Below are 25,304 nucleotides of genomic sequence, written 5' to 3'. Positions count from 1 at the left end.
ATTTCAGCCCCAGAATGAATATAGGCCTGTCCCGTTTAGGCTGTCATTATCTTGACGACGTTGACAATTCCTAGTGGTCAAGTAGACTGTTTGCCCGGCCCTACAATGACCCACCTGACCCAAACAAATAAGTGGGTTAGACTCGTGCTACTCAGGTGGGTGCAGCTGGTAATACGAGTCGACAGATGTCAAACCATTTATTATTTATATGAGGAAATATCAAGGAATTGAAGCACGTGTGCCAACAGGATCTTGGAGACTGGGATCTAGGCTTCTTATTAGAATATCAGATGGTGGCTACAAGTTAATCGGGCATAGCCCCAAGTTATCTTTCTCCCCATGCATGTGGGGCCTACCTGATCGGTGGAAAAGCCTGAGTTTGGGTCCCGCCATATCCAAAAATGGCCCTTTCTCACGGTGGACGATGGCGCTTTTGCTGAGGGATGGCTTCTACTGGTAGACTGCATGATTCGTACACACTATTGAATTATTTAGAAATTTTGCATATATGAGGCGTACACTTGAAATCATTCAGATATCGCATATGACATACCTAAATGTAATACATCTTGACAGTCAGGGAGCCCATCATGTGGAGCCCACTTTTGATGTGGATCCACATCCATTGTGGGCGGCTGTCCATCATGCATGGCCTGCCTTGGATGTGGGTCATTCATCATTTGGTGCCAACATTCGATGCAGACCATGCCACCATCAATGTCCACTACCCATCATGTGGGAGCCCACCTTTGATATGAACCGTCCATAGTGTAGGCCCCACTTTGAAGTGGGTCGTTCAGCATACAGGCCCACCTTGGATGTGGGTCATTCATCATTAAGGGCCCACATTTGATGTGGACCGTCCATTATCTGGGGTCCACCATTAATGTCCACTACCCATCATGTGGAGCCCACCTTTGATATGAACCGTCCAAAGTGTGGGCCCCACCTTTGCAGTGGGTCGCTCATCATACAGGCCCGCCTTGGATGTGGGTCATTTATCATTAGAGGCAGACCTTTGATGTTGAGCATCCATTATGTCAGCCCACGTTAAGATGGGTAATGCATAGTGTGGGCCCCACCTTTGATGTGGACCGTCCATCATGTGGGCCTCCTTCGATATGGACCGCCCATCACATGAGGAGATGAGAGAGACATCCATAGTGTGGGCCCCACCTTTGATGTGGACCATCCACCGTGTGTGGCCTCCTTTGATATGAACCACCCATCACATGGGAAAATGAGAGAGACAGAAAAGTATTAAGTTATTAAAAAAAACAAAACAAAACACTTAGCTGAGACAGGTAACTTCACATAGCCTGTTTGGTTTTCCAATTTCCTATGAAATGAAAAGTGAATGAGCAGTCATTATCATTACCAGGTGTTTGTTTAAACAGGAATTATGACTTACAAATCAAGAGACAAATAGATTTGCAAAGGAAGTAGGAAAGAGAAAATTGTAATAATTATGTTTCCGCGCTTTTCACACTATAAGTGATTTCTGGGTGCAACAAACAATTTAGCAAAATCATTATTGCAGTCAAATGTAAATGATAACACCACACAATTACAAAAGTAAATAATCATTACCCATTTATAGCCATTTACCAATGTAATTGGAAAACCAAACTGGCGTTAAAATACTCACTTGTTGACTTGAATGAAAAAAGTAACTTATTGGGTGTTATCCAAACAGTTTAAAATAAAATAAAAACAGACTTCAAGAAAAGATAAAGGTGACAGAAAGGAGCGTCCCTCCTTGCATTTCTAGCTTTTATTTTAGAGGTGGATGGAGACCCACAACACCCCACAAAAAAGGAAAGGGAAAAGACCCACCCGTTAAGGAAAAAACCCAGTCCAACATCAATGGCAATTAAAGTAGAAGGAAATTATGAGAGCAGGGTCTTTCAACAGGCTGATGCAAACATGGCCAGAAGCTTCTAGAAGCTCTCGAAGTTGACAGGGTCCCTCAGGAACTTCTCCATCTGCCTTGCTCTTGTCCTGATCGACATATCAAAGAGCTTTTGCCCAAACTCAATCACCAATCCCCCCAGAATGCTTTGATCAATCTGTGAAGAATGTAGCAGATAGGCTTCTATTAAACTGGAGGAAAGAATAAATTCTCTCTTTTTTTAATGGATCATGTCTTCAAGTAAATAGCCAGCATGCTGCTGAACAAAGAAATGAACCAGCGAGAGAATAGGGACATTGATTTACTTCTCTCTCTTTTTTTTGGTACGTAAAGAAGCATTTTTTGTGCGTGGAGCATTTGGACAGTGCCCAATGTTGCTAGTTCAAGGTTGAAGATTCTGTCCCAAATTAGTTAGGGAAAAAAAAAAAAGGAATATGTTGTTTTAAGGGGGCAATTTAGGGATAATGAGAAAACCAACAAGCATCTAATGCCATTTCACACTTGCCATGGCTGAGCTCTAATGATTAGGTTCATAATGAGAACAATGATTCTGCCACTACACAGTTATAACGTGGCCAAAGAAGGTTATTTGATAGACTTTCTTCTTCTTTTTTGGGTGGGTGGGTGGGTGGGTTGAGAATAAGCAATATACAAGACAAATTTCACTGATGAAGAATCAGTGGTTGGCATATGCATGTGCTATCAAGGAGTACCTTCTGTTCAAGCTTCACCGTCTTCCCATGTCCAATAATATCCTGCAATGTATCCTTCAGCTGTTTTTCTTCATCTGGGGGGAGTGGCTGGTAAAAAAATACAAAAATAAATGAATAAAAAATTAACAAGTTTAAGAAATGAATGTTGCCGCTGATAGAATGGTGGTAATACCATTGAAGAGCAAGGAAGTTCAGCCCAACTGCTTCCTAAAATAGCTTACAAGAATCCTCCCTCATTGGTGCAGTTTAGGCTTGAGAAGCATCCCTTTTGTTATGTCTATAGTTGTGAAGAAACCTAGTAACTCCTTTTATGTAAAAAGATTATATGATGTTCAAAGTAACAAAACAGCATTTATTTTTTGTTCAACCACACAACTACCACCACATAACCCACTTTCTGGTGATCCAGGCTATTCATCTGGTGGGCTCAACCATGGATGGGCAATCTCCTCCATTAGACAATCTTATCTGTCTGATTGGTCTGCAAATGGACAATTTTACCAATTGTTGCCATCATCGTTCCAAAATTCCATGGTTGTTCCAATAGAACTGTTGAATGAACCATCATGATTTATGATTACGCATCCCACGTGGCATTTAAAAGCTTAAGGAGGTTGTTAATGTTCCCATGAAGGTGGGGACATTAGCAAAACCATTTAAATATTTATGACAACTCTGAATACTTCAAATTTAATTATTGAATGCCAAGCCGGTCGAGTCAAGCAAAGAATAGGTCGAGCCTGACCCAGCTGGCTATAGAACCAACTCTAGTTTTTGGGTTTTAAGCTACAGTCCAAACTCATCAAGAAAAATTCACAGTTCACATAGCTAGAATTTCTATGGAGTGCATTTGTGGGGCATGGCATGTTCACGATGTCAATGAGGCTTCTAGATAAGTGGTATGTATTACAGATATGGAAGTCCTATGCCTCCTACTCATATGGTTGCTGATTGCTGACTGGCAGAAAAGTTGTTTGCTTGGTACAACATTGGATACTTTTCCTAGTTGCAATAAATACATGTTTTAGTAATTAATAGCAAAGAGAACTACAAAACAAAATTATGAAATCGGGAAATACTGTCTTCAAGGATAATAACAGAGCCCATGGGCGAAAACAGATCACAAACCAGAACCAACACAGATACCACGCAGCATAGACATCATCATCATCATCATCGTAGCCCTGCCCCATCTATTTGGGGTTGGCTTTTAGCCTTTTATAAATCCTGTTTTACCAATCATTCCTATCTACGGCCCTATGCTCAGTAGGTAAACGAGCCTTTATATCCCTCGTTACCACCTCGATCCAAGTTCCTCTACATTTTCCATTCATGCTCTTTTGAGACCTTCAACCCTAATGAAAGTTACCCTCCTTGCAGGATCCATATCCGGTCTTCATTTCACATTATTTTTTTGAGGTGAGTCTTCGTTGCACATTATTATAGTTGCACAAAGAGTTTTAAGGGAAGTGGCAGCAGATTTTTGGAACGGGAGCAAGGAAATGCAGTGTTCGAAATATCGGTATCGCGCAATGTATCGCAACCTTGGGATACAGATATGTATCAGTTATCACATGGGATATATCGTTTGTATCGCCTAATTTATCGCATTTTTTGGGAAAGATGGGGAAACATTGAGAAAATGGCTGAATTTTTCAATGAAATTTCAGGGATTATTAATACACACTTCCAAATAAAAAAATCTTTAAAAAAAAAAAAAAAGTGTACATAATAGGTTTCATTTGTATAGGGTCCTTAGCTATGCGTTATCTTATCGAACTAATGCAACTATATTCAAATATGATGCATAATATTTATAAATGTGTGTAATATGTATCCATGCTGTCCATCTATTTTTCCAAATCATTTTAGGGCATTATCTAAAAAATGAAGCAAATCCAATTATCATGTGGACCACACCATAAGAAACAGTGGTGATTGACTATCCTACCATTAAACACTTCTTTAGGCACACCTTAATGTTTCAGTAGTGTTTATCTACCATCCAATTTGTTGATTAGGTCACATGAGCCTAGATGAAGGGAAAAAACAAATTTCGGTCAACTATATTCAAATATGATGCATAATATTTATAAATGTGTGTAATATGTATCCATGCTGTCCATCTATTTTTCCAAATCATTCTAGGGCATTATCTAAAAAATGAAGCAAATCCAATTATCATGTGGACCACACCATAAGAAACAGTGGTGATTGACTATCCTACCATTAAACACTTCTTCAGGCACACCTTAATGTTTCAGTAGTGTTTATCTACCATCCAATTTGTTGATTAGGTCACATGAGCCTAGATGAAGGGAAAAAACAAATTTCGGTTTGATCCAAAACTTTTGTACCCCATTAACGGTCAATCACCACGTATTCTTATGGTCCACCTAATAATTGAATTTGCTTCATTTTTAGAACAATGCCCTAAAATGATATGGAAAAATCGATGGACAGCGTGGATACATAATACATACATCAAGGTGGGCCCCATGGTAACCGCACAGTAAGGGCCACACCACACTGTCTTGGGTGAATCTTTCCCTAGTTTTCCCTCTCATATGGATGCCTTGAGTTTTGGATCGATTTTTTTTTTTATCTCATGTCCTATGTGATATGGAAAAACAGATGGATGGAGTGAATTTCCCACAAACATCATGGTGGGCCCCACCTAGCATCCCAATGCTTGAACTTCTTGCAAAAGGCTTTGGCAGGAAATACGCTTACGGGTCTCATGCAACGCAGAACCAGCGAAGTGGGTGGGACCCTGACAGTAGGGCCCACCTTGATACATGCATGGTATATCTGCATCGTCCATCTGTTTTGCCACATAATTTTAAGGCTTTGTCCCAAAAATAAGGCAGATGCAAATTTTCTAGTGGTCGTGGCCACTCCACACGCAACCTTTTTTGGGCCACAATTTTTGGATCAAGCTAATATTGTTTTTTTCCTTTCATCCAAATCCGTGTGAACTTATCAACAGGTTGGATGGTCAATAACTGTTACAGTAGACCCTCGGAATTTTTTAATGGTGGGAGATCAATGACCACTGTTTCTTGTAGCGTGATCCACTTGAAACTTATATATTCTTATTTTTTAGGGACCATGTTATAAAATAAGCAATCCAAACAGATGGACGACGTGGATATATAGTACATATATTGAGGTGGGCCCCAAAGAGTTTACTTACGTATGCAATATGTATCCCTAAACCTACGTTGATGGGGACATCTCGCACATACGCACACGCACGCCGCCTCACCTACGCACGTACGCACGGAGGAGGGCCCCACCATCGATCTGTCTCGATGACGACATCCAGAGAGGGCCTCCTACCTAGAAGACGAAGTTTGGTTCAAAAGATTGGGCCCGATAATCAAGAAAAGCCCATCATGGGATCTCATGATCGTGGCCCACTCGTCGGATTGATTTCATATTTTAGATTTTGTTTATTGTTATTATTTAGAACATTGTGAACGCTTTAGATTTCTCTGTTTGGTTTTTATTTTAGTTTACTTCATCGCCAAGTAATAGGTTGCGCACATGGTGCGAGTTTTGGGGTATAGGATTTTCCCTATAAATAGGCACCCCTTATAGTTCTTTTGATTCATTGAAGTTAATAAAAAAATTCCTGCTTTATTTTTCTGCTCTCTTCGTGAGTTGTGGAAGAATTCAAAAGTGGGTGCAAAGCCCTCCCTTTTCGAAGGGCTAACTACCGTGGTGCGAAGCTACATCGATCCCGATTCACCCCCATCCTCCATCATCTTTTTTTCTATCTTCCCCCACCATCCGTACTTCGAATTCGTCCTTTTGTTGCATCAGATTTCTTCATTACAGCAGGTTTCCAGATTTCGGCCCGCAGGCGAGCTGAAACTTCGGCGAAGCACCACGCACAAACCGTACATCGGATCGAGCTGAGATTTGGGGGTTTTGGAGACCATCCCTGGCCGACCAGGGCCAAGGTGGCCTTTTTCTGAATAGTGGGCCCACACACGTGCGGCCGGGATCACACGCACGTCCATCTGGCCATTGTTGTTGTCCACACGCGAGATCGTCTTTTGGCCCAGGTTTTTATCCTCTTTTATCCTCTCATAGCCGTTTTTCATGAATCCTAGCCCTAGATTACGTTTTCCCTAAGTTATTTGCCAATTTTCTTACCCCAGGGGTTCCCCGAATTGGAATTTCTGAATCCCTTGGATTAGGGACTGATTACTTTGCATGCGTGGATGATTATTTCTTATCTTTGAGTATCGTTTGGTTCATAATTTTTATTGATCCAGCCCTATCATGTCTAGGCCTGGATCCGCATAGATTCCCATTAATTGAATGTTTGGACTTTCATGTAGGATATGGAATTTGTGTAATTGTTTCTGAACTAACGTGATCTTAAGCCTGAAATCTCACATATCATATTTAATTTTCATGTCCTGCATCACACGTCCCTGGGCCAATCAGTGAATTAGGTGGGACCCTGACCGTGAGGCTACCTCATTGTGATACAGTGCATCCACACTGTCAACTCATTTTGACAGATCATTTTAGGAAATGGGTTGAAAATGAGGCAAATCCAAATATGAGGTGGACCACACCACATGAAACAGTGGTCATTGAATGGCCACCATTAAAAAATTTTGAGGACTACAGAAGTTTTGGATCAAGCTAATATTGATGTTTTCCTTTCATCCAGGTTTGCCAGACCTTACAAATAGATTAGATGGCAAATCCAAATCACAGTGGGCCCTAGGAAAGCGTCAATGGTGGACACCATCGCCACCACGGCTTCCTGTGGTGTGATCCACTTGAGCCTTATATCTCCCTACTTTTGGGGATCATGCCCTAAAATGACATCAAAATGAATGGACGGTGTAGATAAAACACATAAATCATGGTGGACCCTACCGAGCCCCTGATAGGAGAGTTCATCTCAAGCTAACTCGATCCATGCCCGTAAAAAGGGCTCCGAAGCTTATTTCGAAAGCTAGAGAGGGTTACGGAAGGTAAGAACCCTAAAACCCCAAAATCCCTCCTAAATTCAGGATTTCTCCGGATTTCTTCGGATTTTTTCCGAGCACAATACCAAAATCACTTGCATTTTGATCGGGTTAGCTCGAGACAGACTCGGAGATTCTGTTCGCGCTCACCTACGAACAGCGCAACGCTTTGATTCGAATGGCCCACCAAATGAAGCTTCCGATTATGGCAATCTCTTCTACAGGTACCAAATCCACCCTGTTGAAAGTTTATCCCTCTTTTTTTTCCGATTTTTTTTGTTATTTACACTATCCCAAGTCTCTCGACACACCAGCCGTGACTGGGTATGTGTTGTATAGCGAAATATCGTGAAAAAATCACGATAAAAGTGATAATTTCATCGATATCACACGATATTTAGCGATATCGAACAATACCAAGTATTCCATGATTTTATTTTATTTTTTCGATTTCTTAGTATCTTTTTTGATTTCTTGGTATCTTTCGAAGGGTTTCGTATCGCTGGAGCCCGATACCGATAATATTGGCCGATGGTATCGATATTGCGAACCTAAGGAAATGTTTGTTTCAAAATGCTAACATGTATAAAAACTTAGGAAGCAAGAATAGGAATGAGTTTGAAGTATGATACAGGAGAAGAGGATGGGTAGAAGGTTCTCGCAACCATTGCTCAGAGTATCCCTGATATTATCGAAATATCCCCAATATTATTCGTGTCTCCAGCTCAGCAATACCAATAACATTGGTAGTATCAGAAATTTCAGGTATTGGTGATGTATATCACCAATGCATCGCCATATTTTCAATTGTGTAAATTCCAAGTGTCACTTGTATCACCAATGTATTGCCAATATTTTTTATTGTATAAATTTTGGGTGTCACTTGTATCGCCAACTTATTGGCGATATAAATTGTCGACAATAGTATCGATAATATCATGATGTTATCATTATCACAACATGGGTGATATCAAGGCCACAATCTTTCTTCTCCTTTCCAGTTGTCGACAATTTCTCGGCAAAATATCGTGTTGTCGATATTCTGAAATATCGATGGAAGGTTGGATGGATGGTTAAAGGGATAGATAGGATTGAAGGGATGATTGGTCTAATTTCTTACAACAATGAATGTTTTTAGGCCCCCATTAAATGGAAACTTATTATGTATGCATTCTTTTTGAAAAAAAAAATTATTTCTAAATTTGCAAATTTTTATTTTTGCATCTCCTAAAGTTTCACTGAAAAATTAAACCACTTTCCCCAATGTTTCCCCGCATTTCCAGCTATCGGCGATATTATCAGCAATATCGATATCATTTCTGTAGCCCTGGCCAGTGAAACTTGTAGTGATACTGATACTTCGAACACTACTAGCAACTAAGCACACGACAAAAACCATCTCAAACTGATCCTCCATTTTTTCCTCTTATGGGTACTCCTCCCGGGTTACTACTGTGGACATCATTCTTAATCTATCCTCCCTATTCCACACATCCATCTCAACATCATCATCGCTTTATGTTGCCTTCTGATTGCCTAGCACTCTGCCCCACAAGTATAGCCTGTCGAAAGAGTTCTCTTCAAAAATGTTTCCCCAAGTTCCATACACATGCGTTCAAACAAACTCCAAGGACCTATCTCTACTTAATCGACTCAATTTTAAGTCTGTTGGAAACATCCTCCTTGATATCTCAATCCTTTTGAATAATAACTGCAAGGCGGCGAAACGAATTTCTTTGAGAAATCTCCTAGCCATCCATTTTAACTAATGTATCTCTTTTATAACAATTTCCTACTAAAGTTACGTAGCACACTACATCCTCCTAACTGAATTAGCACTTAATAATTGATGAAATAAAAAAAGAAGTTCAACGAATTGAATAAATAAGGAATTTTCCAATTCATTATCAGGAACTAACACTCCCGAGGCCCAAATTCAGAACTGAAAAGGCAAAGTAAAAAAAAAAAAAAAAAAATCTAATGCTTACATAGGCAACATAACTGGCAATCATGCCAAAAGAAAGGGATTTCACATGGTTGGTCAGTCCTCATGGTTTACCTCCCAAAAGACAAGGACCAACTGGGTCACCTAGGAATGTTTCCTACAATTCCTAACTGAATTGATGCTAGCCACTTGATGACACATATGCAGAAACTACTCCTTCAACAATGCGATCTCTCAAGCTTCAGGGAAAAAAAGGAAGCAGGTGTGCATCATGATCAGCATAGTCCCTATGTTTCTGCAGTGTCAACTATCATCTTTAGTAGCAACAAGTTTTTCTTGATCCTAGAAGAGATTTCCAGCCCTAGGACAAATGCATCTTCCGCAGGCCTCATTGCAGATTGTTCTTCACCATCTTCCCAAACGCTACAAATGGCAAGACATTACCATTCTTGTCGAAGTACACTTATTGCTGCAGGGTTGCCCTTTCGTAACATACTTTTAACAAGAGATTGGTATTTTCCTGTCCAAGTAAGACCAGATCCACACACATAATAAAGGGCTTAAGCATTTTTGGACATTCTAGAATAGAGATTTTTCAGGCCCCAATGCTCCTCCAGTCTCCCCTGGCCATCTATGTAACTAGATGGAACTAAGTGGATATGCCACTCAAAAGTAAATTCACATGGAAGTCATTTGGCACTTGACAGCACAAGGTGGTTGATAGCTTTTACTGCTATTGTCAATTAAAAAGAAAAAGACGGCTTTTACTTGTATTTTATATCATGAAATAGCTGGTGATATTTTATGGATATATAGCATGGCATCCCTGCTGACTTTGTCAGCATGCCTTCTGGTCCCTAGAAAGCATAAAGGTAGGCACCATCTCAGCTTTCACGCTGATTTTTTATTTCCTCCATGTTAAAACTGATTGTGCATCTCAAAAAGACCATTTTTCATTTCATTAGTAAGTCCTAATGATGCATTCACACATATTCAGTAAGCATGAACCAGATTGGCTGCCAATAGAAACTAAGTTGATTTCCTATAGAAGTAAATATTCGGCTTGACATCTACAAATTTAACTTGCAGATCATCAGAAATAATAAAACTTAGACAATTAAAGCTAGCAAAATCATTTCCTTCATTAATGCTACCAACAGTAACGTTCACAGAACCTTTAGCTCTAGAAATAGAACTCCATCAGAGCATCAACAATTCAATGTTTCGTGAGAGGAGACATCCAATAGCAAGCAAATATTGTTACAGTTCTCTCATGCTACTACTTTTCTTTAAATAGCTCAGACGTGCTGTTAATGATATTTACCGGCTTTGCAAGTTAAGTACAATCAAAAGCCAATTGAAAAGCATAAAAACAAGTTCACTGCCACAATCATTGACGAGCACCCTTTTAAGAAAGACAAACACGGACATACTTTATCAAATACCTTAAGTAGGGTTCGAAGTTAGAACTAAGTAATTCATATCAAGGTTCATGCTCAAGATGGACACGAAGTTATGAGTTCCAACTATGCAATATCTTTCAATCGGGATGATATTTACAATGCAAGACAACATTCCAAGGAGACAACACAACTTACAATGACAGACGTCACAATAGCTTTCACCTCTCCCTTATGTGCCCTGGTCAACTCAAGAAAACTCTTGGTGATACTCTCAATGTGTCTCAGCCTCCCATTCTCAGCCAGAACAGCTTAGCAAATAAAACATAAAGAACAATTAGCAAGAAGTACCTGTAAACTCATATGACCCCATATAAGAATAAACCTTTCATGTCAGCCAAAACAGCTTGACGAATATCAGATATAATCATGTGTAATAACAATAAGCAAGAGGTACATGTAAACTCATATGACCCCATATAGCATGAACCTCTAATGTCGTGAAATTACGTCCCACAGTGATTAACAGTTCGGGTAACAGTTCAAAGAAAATTTGGTGACAAACCAAGGATGTCAATAACAAAAATCACAGACAGATCTTTGCAATTTAGATGCTCTCTGAAGTACAGAGATCAGCTTCCCAAAGAACCATAACACGCTATTAATATCCAATTATTTCTTATCCACAAAACTCATTAAATAATCACAGCATTCAATCTTTAAGAAGATCCACAACATCAATTAATCCAAAACTAGTTTATTCCACCACTTCAACAGAAGTTTTAAACAATATCATTATTACATAACCATGTTGAAATATCGTAAGAGAGTTAAAGTGGCTTGATAACAGTAGCAACACGTAACCAATAGAACCATAATGGTGCAATGAAAAGTGTGTGTGCGTGTGCATAGCAATAATGCAGCATATCCAGGAAAAAGTACAATTGTTGAAATGAAGAATCATATCACATACTGCTAGTTTCAATGTGTACTTGGTGCAACCGGGTGTCAAGTCAATGAGATCTTTACACCCAAATTGCAAAGAAATGGACAAGTGTACACCCACAAAAATATGAGTGGAAAGGGAGAAATAACTTTACTGAAATCAAACTTCTTCTCTTACAATACTTGAGAAAACTCACTCAGAAAATTTGGCATGCCTACTTCCTACGCCACCATCACCCTTTTATAGACCCTAAAGACAATCCCAATGAATCTTTAACAAAAAATCCCCAACTATTTGATTGATTTCCAATCAATCTTAATTGATTTCAAATCAATTTAATCTAACTAAGATGGCAACAGGCCCAATAATAGTAAAAGTAAATCTAGGAAACAATCCTCAAAAACTTCAATCATATCTTTAAATCAACTCCCATATCTTACACAAATAGTAAATTGCAGTTCCTGATATTTAGGCCCTAAATCTAGCAACGAATAGTCCAAAATCAGCACATGTTGGACCCCACGGTCTGCCATGGGCATCCATCATTCCCCTGGGTTGGAAAGAACTCAACTTTGGCAAGTTGGACGCTTCCTACAAGTAGCAGAAGTTTGGATCCAATCTTTTCAATTTGTCGCATGTGATCCATATGAATTCAGAATAAAACTTGTTCTTCCATTTCACCGAGTGTTGTTTGTATTGGCTTCATTGAGTATCAATGGTCTTCATCTCAGCACTTGTTCAATTTTTTATTTCTATTTCTTGGGAAGTTATTTGTCCATATCGATAGTAACTTCCTCTTGCATATCAAGCACCTCACATGAACAAGTATGCTATATTGAAAGTTGGTGAGATATCCAAGCTATCTAGCAACTCGATCTCATAAGCATTGCCACCCAACTTTCTCTTGACCTGGCATGGTCTAATCTTCTTAGACTTGAGCTTGTTAAAAGTTCCCCTCAGAAACCTTTCTTTGTGAAGACAAACCATAACTAAGCCATCTTCTTTATATATATTCTCTTTGAAATGTTCATTTGCAGCTTCTCTGTACCTGGCTCTGCTCTCCTTAATATCCTTCTTTCATTTATTTTTTCTTTGCTCTTTCTTTTGAACTTCTTTATGTCAGACCATTCAATCGACAGAAGTGCGACTTCCTTGGCCAGACTCATTCAATGTGCAAGATTCAGCATGTTCAAACCTAGCACCAAGTCAATATAATTCTAAATGTTCCTCATAGGAGAAAGTTCAGCTATGAGTGCTTTAGGCACTAAGTCTTGATATTTACAAAGGAGCTTCTGTATGAGAGGTGGAACATCCAACTGTTTTGCTTCTTCTTTAGAAACTAAGACAGATATGATGTAGGTCTCCTTCCTTTGCTCTTCAGACTTTCATACACTGGACGATTTTTTACCCTCCTCTTTATTAGATTTGGGTGTTGGAAGATGTTTCATTAAGTACAATGTGATATTAGAACCATTCTTGATGAATGAATAGGTGTTAGCCTAATTCAATTGCACCATATCTATGTCCCATTGCCACGGTCTTCCCAATAAAATGTGGCATGTATCCGTGGGAACCACGTCACACCACACCTCACCCTTATATCCAAAAGAGAAGGAAAATAAGCACCTGGGGTTGACAAAGACTTCACCACCTTTCTTGAACCAATGAATCTAATATGGGCGTGGATGCTTATGTTCTTTGAATTTTAATTTATACACCATTTCTTGTGAGACAATGTTCTCACCACTCCCCATCTCCCAAAAATCGTGCATATCTTCCCACCAGAAGTGCAAGTGGTGCAGAAGATGTGTATCACAACCATTGCCTCTCATTAGTCACCTAAGGCGTCAATAGCATAGTTCTTTGGATGACCAATGGCTCGCCCCTATCACCATACACATCCGTTACATCTTTTCTAAAATGCGCACCCCATCCTCATATGCATGTTCGGCATATTCTATGTCATCTTTGGCTTTCATTTGCTTGCAGTTGGAAATGTCTTCAACATATTCTCCTCCAACCAAATTTACTTTGAATTGTGGATTGATGTTCACGACCATGAAAAGAACAATGTCCCAACCGCCCACACTTACGGTATGTGAAAGTAGAGTGTTGTTTTGCCCCATCTTGGATGCACTAGCCCCTAGTCCATAACCAACTTCCCTCGAGTTATGGTTTGGCTTTATCGTTCAACATTGGCCCATTGTCCCTAGACCCATGGGAAACCCTTTGGCTGTCATATGTGGAAAGTTAGCATGTTGCCCCATCATTAATGATGATCCTCGTGGGGCACCAAATCATCTCCCAACTCACCAATTAATTATCTCATCGGCTTTTAATGCATGCATATATGCATCAAACATCTTAAATACCTCTTTGAAAGCCAATTCATTTCTGGCGGCTGGGTTAAGACCATTAGGATTATATTGAAATCTTTTGGTCTTCATATCCCCCAAAAAAAAAAAACCTTGCCCATGATGTCAATGTATGAAACTCCTTGGTGTATTCATTTATCAATTTATTCCCTTGACATAAATTTCAACATCTTTGTTAGAGATCAAGTGCATAAATTGTGAGTAGGATCTTCGTTTTTAACTTCATTTTCGTCTTTACTCAAGAATTTACTCTCCTTATATTGGCGGATTCGTTCAGCTTGGAGTCCCACCATGCCAACGCATGACTAGAAAACTTAGCTACCAACTTAACTTTCCGATTGCTCACTATTCCTTGCATTTAAACACCTTTTTTTTCTGAAGTATTCAACAACGATAATATCGTTACCATTACGATACAAGCTATAACAGTTGTTGTGGCTCCCGTAACGGCTGTTACGACCCTTTGATTTTGAAAACAAAAATTGTATCAGCCCAGTAGCAGGCTGTTATGTTACCTTTTCAACCTTGCTTCGCCAATTGATGAAGTCGTCAACATACAACCAACCATAGAATTCCACAATTTCTACTTTAATTCCAGGCTCCCTGTCATGTCCAAACAATCGAAGGATTCAATCATTGTATCTTCACAAGTTGGGGCTACATGTTGTTAGTTAAGACCTTCTATGGGTCCACGTGCTTCAACTTCGGTGTCTAGATTACCTCTACGCTGAGGCTCTCCAACTTGATTAGTGAGATTGCCCACCGAATGCATGAGTTGGTCTATTTGGTTTGTGAATGTGTGGATCAATTGAATTACTTGTGCAAACCCTTCCTCTATCACTGCTTTCAAAGCCACTAGGAGATGACTTAGAGTAAAGAATACCCAAAGATGACCCACTCTAAAACCAAAATGGTGCAACCCAGTAATCGAGTCAATGCGATCTCAACGCTCAAATGCCAAAAAAAAAAAAAAGTGGACAAGAGTACACCCACAAAAAATATTGGAGTAGAGAGAAAAATGGCTTTATTGATATCAAACTTCTTCTCTTACAATACTTGGGAAAAAAAAAAAAATCAAACTCATATATTTTGGAATGCCTACCTCCTACACATCAATTGCCTACAATTTTGGAAAATAAAAAATAAAAAAATTGCGTCAGACCTATAATGAGTCATTACTGGTCAATTTTTCCGTAATGGCCGTTACATAACCGTTTTTAGATATCTTGCCTTTTCCACCTTGCTTAGTCAATCGATGAAATCATCAACATGCAACCAAACATGGAATTCCGTTATTTCTAGTTTAATTTTGGGCTCTCTATCATGTTCTAACAATCGAAGGATTCAATCATTGTGTCTTCAAAAGCTAAGGTTGCCCGTTGTTGGTTGAGACCTCGGTTGAGACCTTCCTCTACATGTCCACGTGCTCCAACTTCAATCTCTATATTTCCTCTACGCCGAAGCTCACCCACTTAATTAGTGAGATTGCCTACCATATGTGTGAGTTCATATTCTTGCTCTGTGAGTGTGTGGATCAATTAGGTTAGGCAAACTCTTCCAATTAGGTTACTAACACAAATTCTTCTTGCGTCACCCCTTTCAAAGCAATTAGGAGATGATTTAGAGTCGAAAATCTCCAAAGATGACCTACTTTGCTTATAAATGGTGCAACCTAGTTATTAAGTCAATGAGATCTCGATTCTCGGCACAGAATTGCAAAAAAGGGACAAGAGAACACCCATAAGAATATTTGAGTAGAGAGATAATTTTATTAATATCAAACTTCCTCTCTTAAAATACTTAAGAAAACCTCATATAGAAAATTTAAAATGCACCACAATCCTTATGAATCTATAATGAAAATCCCCCAACTATTAGATTGATTTCAAACCAATCTAATCTATCTAAGATGACAACACATCCAATTTTCGTAAAAGCAAATCCAGGAAATAATCCTCAAAATATTCAATCGCATCTTCAAATCAGCCCCCAAATCTTCCACATAGTAAATGGTTGTTTCTGATATTTAAGCCCTAAATCTAGCAACAAACAGTCCGAAATCAGCATGTTGGGCCCTACGGTAGGGTAGGCCGTGGGCCTACATCAATGCAACTCATGTTGTCATTCGTATGCATCATCGACAACAACAACAACCACTAAAAATAATAATAATAATAATAATAATAATAATAAATAATCCATAGTCCCATGTTATTTATACCCACAGATATGTTTCTGCAAATTCAATTATATAGCAATTTCCAAGTGCTACTGAGTTCATTAGATGAGAAATAAATCCCTATATGCAGAGAAGTCATACCCAAAAAATTCTTTGTGATATCTGAAAATCCAGCTTCAGAAAAAATCTCCTGCATGGCCTTTACTCTGGTCTCTGCAGGCACTGACAAGTCCTTTATGAACTGTGAAAACACAATACTTTTCTTGGCAGCCTCAACAAGGTCAAGAAGCTCAGATTCGACTTTGTCCAACACATTAGCTTTCGATGATGCAAGAAATAGTGCAGAGGCATAGTTCCCAGACACTCCAAACAAAGCCAGAGGTACCTGAAATGTCATGGAGAACCCCCAAAAGCAAATCAGCATGAATAGAACTAACACTTATAAGATAAAATTTACTAAAAATTAAAAAAGCAATAGATGTTCTCGTCAGTAATACAATCCTAAAAGCTAATCTAGCCCCAACAAATATGGAATTATAAGTTTGAGAATTTTTAGAATGCATTCGCCAACAAAATTATGAATTATGGTCCGTGTGAATTGTTCAACTACAAGATGTCACGGTCCTGGAGAGATTTACGCAATCTGACCCAAGTCCCAGAGCCCACCAAGCATTGAATTTGTGGGTTGTTCATTGATGACTTTGGCAGTGTTTTCAGTATCTTGTGATATCGAGATATCCCACGACACATCTGTTATCCCAGCTGGGGGATGCAAAACCCAGCTTTAATATCAATTTTTCATGGTATGGTGCAATATATCGCACGATATCGCGATATCATGCAATATATCCCTCCCCCCCACCCCCAACAAGGAAATTGGCGGTGTTTTGTCTGGAAAATCCTCAAAAATCAATTTATCTTCAAAAAAAAAACTTCATATTACATTGTAAATTTTGACCAGTCCACTCTAGTTTGTTGGAAGAAAAATTTTGAAAATTTTCCCAAATCGAAATCGGAAGCTTCTTGGGGGCGGATTCTAAAAGGGGGTGACTTATTAGTTTTGATTCATTTTTTTTCATTTTTATATATTAAAAATAGTGTCAAATGGTGGGAAATCCATGATTCTTCATGTTTTACATGAAAATTTATGAATTTGGAACTTTGATTCCGAGATTTGGTGGAGATGGGCCGAATTATGGAAATTTAGGAAAAAATCAAAATTTCCCCTCTTTTTTTTTCCAAATTAGTTGCAATCTTAGTGTCCAAACTAATGCAGGGGCATTTTCACACCGGGCTCGAGTGGGGTCACGTATAGGATGCAAGGGCACACTCAGGATTGGCGGAGCCCACGGGGGTGGTCTCGTATTCGAGACTCCTCACCGGGGGTAATTAATGCGCATTTCATACCAGGCTCAGGTGGGGTAGCCTGTGGGATACGGGGACACATTCGGGGTGGGCGACCCGTGTAAGGCGGTACCCATGTGATTTGGGGCCCACAAAGGGGGTTCGGCCGAGGTCCTAACCCATGAGATGTGAGGCTTGGGCTATGAGATAAATATATTAATTTGCCATGCTCCAACAGTTCGAGCTTTTAGAACAAGTGGTTAATTGTCCTGCATCACAAACACTAAATCAGACATTTATATAACCTAATCAATACATTCTTCGCAATTTGGAGATTTTTTGAAAAAAAATAATAGTAATAATTTTTTAATTAAAAAATAATAATTTTTTTCGAAATCCACAAGTATATTTCCAGTTTTCTCCTTCTTTTTCTTTTGAATGTAATGCTTGTGTTTCCATACATCTCTTCTTACATTTATAAATTTTATGAATTGACTTTTAATCTAGTTGCATCGGTTCAGTCAAACAGCACGTAAATTAGGACCATATATAAAGGAAACATATTATATGCACTTGTTTTTTGTGATTTTCTTTTATTTTATAAGTGTGTATTGGTGTCTTTTTTAACAATCCCAGAAGTTCCATTGAAAAATTCAACCAATTTCCCAATGTCTCCCCATGTTTACCCACAACAGCGATAAATTACGTGATACAATTAATATAACCCATGTGATAACCTATATGTACCCATATTCCAAGGTGCAATACATTACGCGATAACAGCATGAAAAACAATGGATTTTAGGCCTAAATTTCAAGGCCTAAAATTGCTAATTTAAATGATTTTAGTTCAAGATTCTGCTGATTCTTTGAAGACCTTGGAGGTTGATTCTCTGGATTTGCATAAACTATTTTTAGGACAATAAATTTTTAAAAAAATCTTTGTACATTCATTTGTTGCTATTTTGGATAGATTTTATTAATGTGAAAGCAATCTAAAAGTTGGGAAATCTTGTTAGAGATTTGTAATTTAGGATGTTTCTCCAGGATCTATAAATAGGAGTTGTTCTACAAGTATGGCTGCATGAGGCTTGCAGGGAAGTCAAAGTGCCAACAGATACAGGCATGGGAGTGGGAAAGAATCTATTTCAAAATGTTTCAAGTATAGACCGGAAGCAAGTGAGAGAATTTCTAGATTTCTAGTGGGTGCGTTCTTCATCTATTGTTGCAATTTGGGCATTAAGATCTCACTAATTTAATAGCTAGATTGCATTATTTGGTATCAAAATAGGTGAGCATTTGTAGATGTTGACTCTACATCATCTCATAATGGCTTCAAAAGAAGTGACCCAAAGTGCATAAATTAACTTGCACATAAGTTGGACAATGACACTAATCAAGTGAAAGAGCTCCGACATGGAGGGAATTTGGAGACTGGAGTTAGAGCACGAGGACATAAAGGAAGGTCCTTACATAGTCCTATTCAACAACAGATGGCAACGACTAGTGAAGACACCAACAATCAAATTGACTATTGGGATGTAATAGATCTGGAATCAATGCAAAAATTCCAAAATCCCAGTCCTTTGCACATAGACAACTTCATTGATTGGCTAAGGTGGAGAAGACCAAAAAGACCATAAGAAGGTCAACTTGGAAGACAAGAAGTTTTTCGGTCATGTATTAACAACAATCAAATGATCTTCAAATTGAATGAATCCATCAAGGTAAGGGAAAGGTAATTTCTTAAGACAAAATGAAGAAGAAACTGGAAAGAAAGTTCCTACGCATAGAACCTCTATGAAAGATGTCACAATCTTCGCTAAAGGAACAAATCATTAAATGAATATAATGAGGGATTTCATACATTGACATTGTGGACTAGATGACACTAGTACAAAGACCAAAAGTTTTCAAGATATATTAATGGTATTAGCACGGACATAAGGAATAAATTGGTATTCAAAGATGTGTTTAAAATGTCCAATGCTTACACACTTGCATTGAAAGCAGAAGAGATAATTAACGGGGGACTTGGGAGATGATCCATTGCCCCACAAGGACCATCAACAATGAGGGAGCAAGCTAACTTCCCATGTACAACAACCAAGACTTCAAAGACAACCCAACACCCTAGAGCACCATCATCAATGATGGAACAAGAAAATAATTCCAATGTAGGACAGCCATGGGACCTCTCATAGGTCGAGGGATGATAGTGGCTCTAGAAGAAGGATTATTGCTTTTAATGGAGATGTTCAAGCTTTTAGCTTGCGTGGTGTTCTGCTTGACAATAAGCAAAACATGGCCTTCGGTTTCTACAATCCTTCCAAGGCAGATCCTAGGATGAAGGCAATAGTACTTTCTCCTCGAGCAGCTGCCAAGCCGTATTCAAGCATTTTCGGCATCAGCATATCTTTATTGAATGTGTGCTTACGAAGGTTATTAGTTGGGCTAATGAGGCAGGTTGCACCCCGTAGTCTCTTGATTTTTGTTTAATCTTGCTGATGTTTAACCGCGCCAAACTATTGCTGCTGGCAAATTAAACATTTCATTTGCTAAGCTGGCTGGTGGCTCTAATCCCATCATGTTCAATCTTGTGTTTGTGGATGTTGTCCACCCATCCCTTTGTTCTGAGAATTCTCTTTCCCTCCTTTTTAAATCATCTTTTTGTCTTCTAAAAAAAAGTAGCACTTCATGTGATGTAAGTGTGGGAAGCTACGGCATTGTGCTTTTGAATGTCCTTCACCTAAGTCCAAAGTAAAATCTGATTTAGTTGAGGAAGGAGATTATGTCGAAGACACCAAATTGTGTGCAAATGAAAGTAGAGCATTAGAATAAAGAGCATACATGTGATGATAAGGCATGACCTGTCAAAAATGCAACAAATGCATATGGAGATAGCAGGAAACGCAGGTTATTGGCAGGGATTAATGCGGGGCAACTGTTGGAGCACAATATTTCTCACACAACTTGCACTTTTGGTGAGAAGTTAGAGTGAGGTTTCAGATTATTATAGGTCTAAAAGTTAACCTATCCAAGTCTGAACTCTTTGGCATCAATGTGAACCTGGAAGTGTGTCAATCCTTTGCCAATTTTCTTGGATGTAAGGTGAGTTCCCTGCCCTCCATCTACTTGGGTCTTCCCCTGTGCATAAGCAAGCCTCCTCTGCATATTTGGGACAGGATTTTGGAAAGGATGGAATGCAGGCTATCTTCATGGAGAATAAACTTGTTATCATTGCGAGGAAGACTTGACCTCATCAATGCTTCCCTTTCTAACTTGCCTGTCTACTTTCTCTCTCTATAAATGTCCTAAATCGGTCATTGCTAAGATCGATAAGTTGAGAAAAAACTTCTTATGGCATGGAGGTTCTGATAGGAAAAAATCCCCGCCGGTGAATTGGAAAGATGTGTGTCGTCCCTATGGAGAAATGGGGGCCAATATTTGGGATCACGTCCTTTTCAATGAGGCACTTTTGGGCAGGTGAGTCTGGAGATTCAGGAAAGAAATTGATAGCTTAAAGCATAAAGTTAGTTTAGCTATGTATGACCTCTCTTCCCAAGGTTGGTGGATTAAATCTTCTTCACTTTCTAGGGCTTCTTTCTTGTGGAAAGGTATAGCCAAAGTTGCTTCCTTGGTGTTTAAGAGAACTTCATACTCCTTTGGGAATGGTGCGAGAATCAAAATTTGGTTGGATTCTAGTAAAGCTCTTCCAACGATTGGTTTCCACACCAAGAATCCAGCCAAATTTTAATTCCCGCACTATTCCCTAAGGAGTAGGAAGTTCTCTTAAAGACCAAGGAGGCAGCTTTGGCCATACCTTTCCACAAGAAAGAAGCCCCATAAAGCGAAGAAGATTTAGTCCACCAACCCTGGGAAGAGAGGCCATACTTAGTTAAAATAAGTTTATGCTATAAGCTATCAATTTCTTTCCCGAATCTCCAGACCCACTTGCCCAAAAGGGCCGCATTGAAAAAATTAAAAATCAATCATCCTTTTGCCATCAATATGCACCACGCAATACTGTGTCATGATAGTATTAAAGGATTCAAAAAAAAAAAAAAAAGGATTCTTATCTTTCCTTCTCTTTTCTTTTCTTTTCTTTTCTTTTTCTTTTTTTTTTGTCTTTCAAGAAACTTCCTTCAAAAAGCATACAATAATCCCTTAACAATTAATGCTCTTGTTACCTTCCTTGAATGTATGACATTGGAGAAGCAGCATTTGATACTATAAACCGACGAAAAAAGATATTTTAATTTCTAAACATCATTCTACAATACATATAAGTCAACATTTTTGTTCCTATCTTGCTTTTTTCTAATAAAGTTATCGTTATCTCTCCCAAAAAAAAAAAAAAAAACATGTAAGTCAACATGATCGTAACCATCCATAAAAACATTCTAGATACGCCATACATCAATTGGTGTTTCGACCAGTTAAGAAGTAAGAAATTATAAAAAGTTCCGTGATTTAACATTGAAGAGAATATAGAACAAATAAAATAATTTACTTTTTTAAACAATTCTTAAGGCCCCCACCAATTTAAAAACATAAAATGAAAGCCAAGTGAAGCTTAAAATAGGAGAGAACAAGTATAATTCGAATCATAAATTGATATTTGAATCGTAAATCTTAGGATTCAAAACATAGAATTGTAGGATTCATATAAAAAGGGGTTCAAGGTGGGATTCAAATCATTTTGCTTAAGATTCAACTCAAATCGTATATCATAAATCATAGGATTTTGACAACACTGTTCATGACCGATATCAGAAGATTCAAGACAAACATCACCCTTTCCAAGACATGTCCATCAAAATAGCTGTTGCTGTAAAAGGTAAGGTATCTAGAACATCACATGATGGCATATCATACATAACAGATTGAACATTTTCTAGCCCCCAAAATGCTAGCATTCAGTACGCATAGATAACCAGGCATTTGCTATCATGGGTTTTTTTTTTAAACAATATAGTGTACTCCTTTAAGCAGAACCAATAATATGCTGTAATTTAGAACTCTAACTGCAAAGACAGCCCCTTACCAGCCAGACAACTATCAAGAACAAGAATTTTTGTGCCGTTTGGAGGATTTAAACTAAAATTTCAAAAACTGAGGGAATTTCTAACTAAAATGAGTATTGAAACATGTTCTTCAATTGAATGCCACTTGTATAACTCATATAGTACAAAATAATTCTATTTACACAGCTCTAATATTGTCATAAGGTTGAAAAATATATTTCACCTTCACTTTTCCTTCCTTTGAACCAGGTGCAGTTGCATAATTCCTCAAACTCTGATAAAAGAAGAATGATAACAGTCAGACCTCAGCCATACTAATAGAGCCAGCTACTTATATAAGTAACCAACAAATACCATTTTCTAAAAATAATCAATAGGAAAGATACATCAGAATAAGGACAATACAAATTATTGCAGCATCTGAATAGCAGAAATAAGCAAAACATTTGAGGATGAATGGATTCACCATCTGTGAATAGTAAAATAAGAGAAAAAAGTACATCTGCAAGAGGAAATATAGAATGTTGAACCCAAACTAGAGGAATTTTGTTTGCATCAGCATTTCATATGGGAAGGGCATACTTTTCAGAGGCCCAAAACTGTTCGTCCAAACCCAATGGACAACTCTAGTTCCAGATATCTAATTGTTGCCCGAAAATGGATGGTTAAGAATAAAATGGAATCCAAAGATCATATGCAATAGAAGAAAAAAGGCCCACCAATCTGATGGCCAGGACTATTCAATAGATGAAATTGTCATCCCATCGATGATCCACAGTGAGATGATTGAAATGCACGGTCTGGATCACTTAAATGTGGCCACCCTACCCATATGGCATGCTGTCCCAAATAAAAATTGTCTCTGCTTGGGGGGCCAGCACCGTATAACAAGGCAATATGCGATGCTGATCTGAAATAAGCAGTGCATTGAGTTCCACAGAACAGCAGTACAAATGGCCCACCTCTCAGACATCAAGGCAATTCACACGGACTACCCATCATTGATACCTCATTCCCCAAACATACCCGCGATTGAGCAATCTCAATGGTTGGATTGATGCCTATAGATTGACAGTTAGCCAATGACTGATCAACCAATCATATGACTAACAATTTGTGAAACTGATTTTTTCCATCCCATGCACGGTGGGGCCCAGCAAATAAACGGCAAAGATCAAGGGTTAGCCCAGAAAGAATAAAAGAAAACGATTTCACCTAGCCTAAATCGTACACTTCCGCCGGTAGAATACCTCTATCTAAATTTCATTTTTACTATAAACGGCTCACATTGATTCATTTGCCACATGAATCGGCTTAAATCAGCTCAATCCTCCCATGAAATTGGGGATTTCGTAAGACAAATACTATCTGATAATCGCAAATGAATAGATGAAAATGATGAAATGAAACCCTTTTTTTTTTCTTTTTACCTCGGTAGTTGTGAAATTAGGGCTGGCGGAGCTCCTTTGAGTGCCAGATCTCTGCGAGAAAACGGATTCGGTTCTCAGGATCCTTTGGAAGAGAGCGAAATTAGGTCGAAGACGCCCTGCCAACGCCATTGAAGAAGAAAAGCAAAACCCTAGAATTTTTTGATTTTTCACTGGTGCTGGAGAAGGGATGTAGGTTCAGCGCGACTTGGCTGCAACCCGGGGGAAGCGGCTTGCGTAGTGAGTAACTACGCTTAGCGTACGGAGTAAACTGTGCGAGGTCCACCATGATTAATTTATTTTATCTGCTCCGTCCATCTATTTAACCAGATAATTTTAGGGCTTGAGCCCAAAAATGAGGCATATCCAGTGTTAAAATGGACCACACCACAATAAACAGTTGAATTGAACATCCACAGTTGAAAAAGTCCTGGGGCCCACAGAAGTTTTAGATCAGGCTTATATTTGTGTTTTCCTTTCTTCCGTATCTGTATGATCTTGTGAACAGGTTGGATAACAAATAAACATGCCTAGAAAGGCTTCAACCGTGGAAATTATTATACCCACTGTTTTCAATTGTATGATCCAATTGATCTTTGGATGTGCTTCAATTTTAGGCAAAACCCCTTAAATTAGATGGAAAAACGGATGGACGGCGTGGATAGTTCACATGCATTCCAGGTAGGCCCTACTGAGTTTACTCAGTGCGATAAGATCCTGTGAGGAACTCAGTATGCAATCCGACTTCGGATGGGCGTGGGACCTGACCGTAGTGCCTGCCTCGATTTATGCATTGTATTTCCACGCCGTCCATCTGTTTTTTCAGCTTATTTTAGGGCATAGTCAAAAAATAAAGCAAATACAATTCTCCAGTAGACCCCATCACAGGAAACAGTGGTTATTGGCCATTAAGAACATATTTTCCACAAAAGTTTTGGATTTACCAGATACTTGTCCACTCAATCTTATTAATAGGTGAGGTGATCAATAAACATCATTGTGGACATCAGTCAGTTTTATGGTGGGTGTTCAACGACAA

At 38.7% G+C, this 25,304-nt stretch overlaps 2 protein-coding genes and 1 long non-coding RNA gene across 3 annotated transcripts in view; 1 reads left to right on the top strand and 2 right to left on the bottom strand.

Moving 5' to 3' along the window:
- The window catches only part of LOC131222557 (protein LAZ1 homolog 2), a 46,872-nt gene that overhangs the window by 1,107 nt on the left and 20,461 nt on the right, over positions 1–25,304 (bottom strand). The window lies entirely within an intron of this gene.
- LOC131222558 (ATP synthase subunit O, mitochondrial) lies at positions 1,704–24,496 on the bottom strand. The gene is made up of 6 exons (XM_058217689.1): positions 24,269–24,496; positions 23,062–23,112; positions 16,609–16,852; positions 11,166–11,278; positions 2,626–2,712; positions 1,704–2,069 (listed from the first exon to the last, which is right to left on the bottom strand). Exons 1-6 carry the CDS (start codon positions 24,395–24,397, stop codon positions 1,941–1,943), a joined length of 753 nt encoding a protein of 250 aa, XP_058073672.1. The 5' UTR covers positions 24,398–24,496; the 3' UTR covers positions 1,704–1,940.
- LOC131222559 (uncharacterized) lies at positions 11,197–11,499 on the top strand. Its single transcript, XR_009160106.1, has 2 exons — positions 11,197–11,320; positions 11,389–11,499. It is a non-coding gene; the product is annotated as an uncharacterized LOC131222559 (long non-coding RNA).

This window comes from Magnolia sinica, chromosome 13, assembly GCF_029962835.1.
Source record: "Magnolia sinica isolate HGM2019 chromosome 13, MsV1, whole genome shotgun sequence".
Lineage (NCBI taxonomy): Eukaryota > Viridiplantae > Streptophyta > Magnoliopsida > Magnoliales > Magnoliaceae > Magnolia > Magnolia sinica.
This window is presented reverse-complemented; position numbering and strand designations above follow the sequence as displayed.

What these genes read in the sequence shown, in the direction of transcription:
- LOC131222558 (XM_058217689.1), bottom strand. Translation starts at nt 24,397, where the DNA reads ATGGCGTTGGCAGGGCGTCTTCGACCTAATTTCGCTCTCTTCCAAAGG. An exon ending in TATCACAAAGAATTTTTTGG is followed by an intron (nt 11,279 to 16,608) that starts GTATGACTTCTC and finishes TTATTTGCTAAG; the next exon opens with CTGTTCTGGCTGAGAATGGG. An exon ending in CGGTGAAGCTTGAACAGAAG is followed by an intron (nt 2,070 to 2,625) that starts GTACTCCTTGAT and finishes CATTCTTCACAG; the next exon opens with ATTGATCAAAGCATTCTGGG.